Here is a 6,404-nt window from a genome sequence, read left to right on the forward strand (position 1 = left end):
ACTGATGTTGAGTATCTAAAAAATGCCATAAACAATGGTCAAAGAACATGGAAGTGTTGGTTATCGATAACTGTGGGTTGGAGCAGCTCGAGGTTCCTGAGGACAGGCACTGTTGGAAAAAAATGAAAGGAACAGCACACCTGCAATCCCAGCAGCTCGGGGGCTGAGGAAGGAGGATCACAAGTCCAAAGCCAGTCTCAGCAACTTAGCAAGGCCCTAAAAGCAACTCAGCAAGACCCTGTCTTTAAGTTAAATATAAAAAAAGGGCTGCGGGGGTTGGTGGTGCTGGGGTTGTGGCTCAGTGGTAGAGCACTCGCCTACCATGCATGAGGCACTGGGTTTGATCCTCAGCACAACACAGATGTAAAATAAAGATATTGCGTCCACCTAAAACTAAAAAGTAAATTTTTTTTTTAATAAAGGGTGGGGTGGGGTGGGGATGCGGCTCAATGGTTAAGCACCCAGGTTCAATCCCCAGTTCCCAAAAAAAGGAACAGCACAAGCACAAACATGGGGGAAGGAATGAACACGATGAGCTGAAAACCATGGAAGAGGCCAGTTCTCTACATGGGGGCTGTGTTCAGAAAAATGACCAAGGGGAGACAGGAATGGGAAGTCCAACTCAAAGAATGCAGCCTTGGAGGGATCTGAGGCTGACTGCAGGAAGACGAAGGCAGCCCCTGGCAGGGTAGGAACACGGGAAACAACGTGATCTCAGCGTCTGGCTTGAGCATTTCTGGGCCCAGGTGAACAAAAGCAGCTGCTCCTACACTTGATAAATGATAAACTGGCACCTGGTACCCCTTCCACAGCACACAGAGAGCTAAGGTAGGGTCACTTACTATTATTTCCCAGACTGAGGATGGGAATTAATACATTAACAGTAACTAGCACATTTACCCACCACTTGATAGATGATGAGTTCAAGATTCAAACAACATAAAAAATACAAGTTAAAAATTCCATCTTCCGGGGCTGGGGCTGGGACTGGGACTTAGCGGTAGAGCGCTTGCCTAGCATGTGCGGGGCCCTAGGTTTGATCCTCAGCACCACATAAAAATAAATAAAGTATTTTTTAAAAAATCCATCTTCCTTCCACACTTGTCCCCAGGCCTCCAGATCTTCCCTGAGATAATTCAATTACCTATCTATCCTGGTAAACTCACCTTTCTGGCCATGACCAGGCCAGACGGCTTGTGGGAGACCTTGAATACCACACCACCATTGCCTGCACCCAGCTCGCTGATCTTCTCAAAGTCATCATCTTTCAGTTCTCCCACCTTCTGCTTCTGGGTCAGAAAGGCTTCAAGGCGCTTCCGCTGCTGCTCATCAAGCTCCAGCTCTTCCAGCTTCTTCTGCAAGGCCTCCAGATTGGTCCTGTCCAAAGGGGATCCACAGGTCAACACTGTCACGAGAGTAGTCACCCAGAGGAAGACTCCCATCGTGGACAGCTCTAGATCTGAGGCCAGGGACAGAGAACTGGAGGAGGGAACTGGAGGGCAGGGTTCATCCTGCTGTGGATCTGCCACCTCTACTCCAGCCACCATAACCACTTCACCACCAGCATGCTTTACCTCTCAGGGCTTCAGCTTCTTCCTTTGTAAAATGAGAGAATTGGGTCTCTCTTAGTGTGCTTTAAGTATACAAGAGGAACCAAAGAATAAAATTGAGAATGAGCCACATTAAATTTCTTTAAAGTCCCAGTTTAAAAAGCCCCACTAAGTTGGGTGTATTGGCACAAGCCTATAATCCCAGCAACTCAGGAGACTGAGGCAGGAGGATCACAAGTTTGAGGCCAGCCTTAGCAACTTAGTGAGGCCCTGTTGCAAAAGAAAAAATAAAAAGGGCTGAGGATGTGACTTAGTAGGTGAGTGTCCCTGGGTTAAATCCCTGGTATCAAAAAAAAAAAAAAAAAAAAAAAAAGCCCCAATAATGTTGGTTTTATTAAGTTTACACCATATACAAAATAAAATTCCTTAAATCTTCTCATCTGAAAACAAACCCACTGTAAACTGAATCACAACAGTAAGAACCTTCAGATCCACTGTAATCAGGTCCCAGAACCAGACAAATCAGAAAAGTTACAGCAAGATATCCACAAAAATGATAGACCTAAAAATTTTATTTTAGTATAATGGATGTAAATCCATATTCATCATTCAGCCTTTAACACAGTCCAAGGCCCTTTGAATAAGGGTCCACTGCTAAGAACTCCACATCATCTTTCTTACATGAACCAGAATGTAATATACTATTTATGATGTCCAAATCCTGATTCTATAAAATGAAGTAAAAAGAAGACATTCACAGAATAATCACAACATAAAATTTTAGGATCTTTTGATTTTCCCCAAACTTACTGTTCATCTAATTTGACAATAACATATTTCAGGGACTTGGCCTTACTGAATCTTTCCATGGCTTTTAACTAGTATTTAAAGGAAAGAAAATCAGTTCATTTGCAGTCATATTTCATCAGTTATCTGGTACTTAACTACATTACTTAGCTTCAATGCCAGCTAGAAGTGTGCAAATGGCTTGGGAACAAGCTGGCTCTTGGTAAGCACATACTTCAGCCAGTGGGTGCTGAGCGAGTGGGCTCGGCAGAGAGCAGCCTGTTAGTCGCACACAGTAGGCTGTGGGCCTCGCTCTGTATGTTTTACATAGAGAATTGAAGAGTGTTCATTACTCCTGTGAGTTGGTAAAGACAGCTTCCACTGTTTCATTTGATTTCACTCCCCAGTCTAAACAGATGACACAAGTGACAAAGGTGACAAGACAGGCCTATGACACATCTGAATGCTGGTGCCCCCCACGTACACAACAGTTCTGAGCTTGGAGGCAGAAGTCAGCATAACCTTCTCCTCTTCCATCACACCCACCATCCCAAACCTCAAGAAGGCTAGGAGACAGGGGCCTCCCCACGTATGGGGAGGTCCAATGCTGCTTCACAAACAACAGTGTGTGGGGCCAAAGAAGACATAGGGTGATGTCACCGACTTTCCTCACTGGATATCTCTGGAGGGAGGAAGGCTGGTGCTACGGGCTGAATTGGGCACCCCTCCCCCAAATTCCTATGTAGAACCCTAAACTCCAACTGATCGGAGACAGGATTTTCAGAGGTGATTAAGGTTAAATAGGTTCTAAGGGTGGGATCCTAATCAGACAGAATTGGTGGCCTGACAAGAGAAATCTATTCCGTCTTCCTCCTGACACATACACGGACAAAAGCACACAGCTCTCTGCAAACCAGGAAGCCCAACTGTGCCGACATCCTGACCTCAGACTGCCAACCTCCAGAATTGAGAGAAAATAGATGTCCCTTTAAGTCACCAGTGTTGTTGTGTTACAGCAGACGAGCAGACTGAGACTGCTGGTCAGTATTCTCACCCGGCTAAAATTTTAGGTTTTAGGGCTGGGGTTGTATGTAGCTCAGTGGTGGAGTGCTCGCCTAGCATGCATGAGGCACTGGGTTCAATCTTCAGCACCACATAAAAACAAAATAAATATATTCTGTCCACCTAAAATTAAAAAATAAATATTTTATAAAACAATTTTTAGGTTTTAGCCAGGCATGGTGAAGCGTGCCTGTAATCCTAATGGTTTAGGAGGGTGAGACAGGAGGATGGCAAGTTCAAAGCCAGCCTCAGCAACTTAGCCAGGCACCAAGCAACTTATCAATACCCTGTTTCTAAATAAAATGTAAAAAGGGCTGAGAATGTGGCTCAATGCTTAAGCACCCTGGGTTCAATCTCTGTACCAAAAAATAAAATAAAATTTTAGGTTTGACTAAGTCTCACAGTGCTTCAGCCCCTAAGGTGAAGGGATCCGGTGCACATGGGGCTGTGAGTACACAGCTTGCACACGCTCGGTTTCGCTCGGTTTCCTTTCTCTCCACAAAGCAGCTCATTGATGATGTCATTTAAAAACATATCCAATGCAGACAGACCCCATAGCTAAAACTTGGATGATGTTACAGCTGCCTGGAGGGCTCAGCAGGCCAGCTGGAAATGCAGAATCCAAAAACTACTGTCATGCATGCACGTGAAAACACACACACACACACACACACACACACACACACACACACGGTGCATGAAGGAGAGCAGAAAGGGGCTGGGGATGTGGCTTAAGAGGTAGCGCGCTCGCCTGGCATGCGTGCAGCCCGGGTTCGATCCTCAGCACCACATACAAAGATGTTGTGTCTGCCAAAAACTAAAAAAAAAAATAAATATTGAAAAATTCTCTCTCTCTCAAAAAAAAAAAAAAAAAAAAAGGAGAGCAGAAAGGCTACAGAAAGGAGACTCACTCTGCTCACAATACTGTACCCTTCCAAATGCTTTATATTTATTACCTCACTTAATCCACACCCTACAATTAGAACAGATGAACAAACAGAAATAAACTGCTCAAGGTCACACAGCTAGTAAGTGGCACAGCCAGGGATCAAACCTACAAAGAATCCCTAACCTTAACCATGATGTCTCTTCAAAATGCTCAATACTTTCAAAGGAGGCAACTCACAAACAGAGGAAAGAATCCCAGCATGTGGTGTTTAACACACTAGGGCTCAATCACACATGATGGTCTACCTCGAGGGGCCCTTTATCTCAGATACAACCCTGTCTGCTGCGCAATCTGCTGAGGATCTAGAGGCAGGAGTGAATTCACTTTCCTGCCTTTTGCGGGGGGGGGGCAATTCTTTAGGAAGAAAACATAAGTCTGCACCTTGCACCACCTTCCTTCCTATACCGCCTCCCTCTACAGCTCACCTCACCAGCTAGGTAACTGGCTGCTCTGCTCATTTGTGCTTTCAGAGGTGGAGCCACAGAGAGAGACAACAAAGTCCCTGAGTCTTGATGGCAAGACCTTCCCAAGGGCAGGTAGGTTAAAGGCAAGCACTGGAGGTGGATTAGTATTGCAAATTAACAAGTCACTAGTGTTCAGAAGCCCTAGATTCTTATCCTGAATTGATCAGCAACTAACTGCGTGACCAACAAGTCACTCAGCTTTGCCACATCCCAGATTTCTCTTCTGTAAATGGAAGTAACAACTCCATACTTACTCCACCAGGGGTCAAAACAGAAAACTAATGGGAAGAAACTCCGATATTTTTGGCACATTTCTACACTAATATTGGGGATGGGAGAATAGGGATGGGGAGGAGCCAAGGCAGCAACTGCAGAATCCAGAAATCACTGACTTTATTAATTTGCAAAACACTTTAAAAGTTTTGTTTTGTTTTTTTTTTTTTTTGTTATTGGTGGTGGTGATATTTTTTGTTTTGGTTTTGATACTGGGGACTGAACCCAGAGATGCTCAACCGCTGAGCCTCATCCCCAGCCCTTTTTATTTTGAAACAGGTTCTTGTTAAGTTGCTTAGTGCCTTGCTAAGTTGCTGAGGCTGGCTTTGAACTTGCAATCCTCCTGCCTCAGCCTACCAAGTTGCTGAGATTACAAGAATGTACCACCATGCCCAGCATTTTAAAAGTTTGTTAAAATTTTTTCCAGAGAATGAAAGGCAAAATATTGAATCCAAAGGTGAAACGAAATTCCTGGCTTTCAGTGCTCATGACAAAGAGATCAGTCAAAAATGTAACAGTGTTCCATACTGCTTCCTCTAGCACGAGGGATCAATGATATCCATAAAGCTCATTTCTGCCCTCCCAATGTGAAATGCTTAAAGCAATGGAAATAAAGAGTTCCTCAAGACTCAGTGGGCCAAAAACTGCCCTTTTACAACCCTTAGTTTTAACTAAAATCAGCAAAAATGAGACTAGAGATCTGAAAATAAAAATTGGAGCTCCATCACAATCTCCCTCCCCCCCCCCCTCTCTCTCTCACACACACACACACACACACACACACACAGAGTTGTCCTTCCAGGGACCAGCTGTGATCAGCTCCAACTGTCATCACATTCGCCATGTTGGAGAAGACAGCTCACTGTAACGCATTCTGCAGCATGGCTGTCTAACAGTAAACACAAGTTCATCGAGATACAAGAAGATTATAGGTTTGAAATGGGAACACAGATAAAAACAAGGGTTGTCACTTGTGTTCTGAAAACACCAGGGAGGCACAATGAAGGAAAGGCTGATCTTATGGGTAAGAACATCTCCTTCCCTCTCACTCACCCATCTGCTGAGCCTAATTACACTGCCACGCTGGAGTCTCTCATTTATGGCTCAGCAGTTTAAAAGTTAGAAGCAGTATAAAATGCAACACAGAGAGGGAACTTAAAGACTACCTGATCTAACCCTCATTTTGCAAGTAAAGAAATGGGTCCAGAGAGGACAAGGCCACGTTATTCAGGGTGGCAGATCTCCTAGAACAGAACTTCTTTCAAGACCCTGCTGCCACTCCCAACTCTGATGGTGGCTGAACATGGAAGCTGCCACCAT

General features: G+C 44.5%; 1 protein-coding gene across 2 annotated transcripts in view; it reads right to left on the minus strand.

Moving 5' to 3' along the window:
• The window catches only part of MAP2K1 (mitogen-activated protein kinase kinase 1), a 77,103-nt gene that overhangs the window by 37,526 nt on the left and 33,173 nt on the right, over positions 1–6,404 (minus strand). For both annotated transcript variants that reach the window (XM_081289825.1, XM_081289826.1), the window contains exon 2: positions 1,167–1,377. In XM_081289825.1, the coding sequence (XP_081145951.1) occupies positions 1,167–1,377 (211 nt within the window). The remainder of the gene's footprint in view (positions 1–1,166; positions 1,378–6,404) is intronic.

Source organism: Spermophilus citellus (genome assembly GCF_964194105.1).
Source record: "Spermophilus citellus genome assembly, chromosome: 4".
NCBI classification, from domain to species: domain Eukaryota; kingdom Metazoa; phylum Chordata; class Mammalia; order Rodentia; family Sciuridae; genus Spermophilus; species Spermophilus citellus.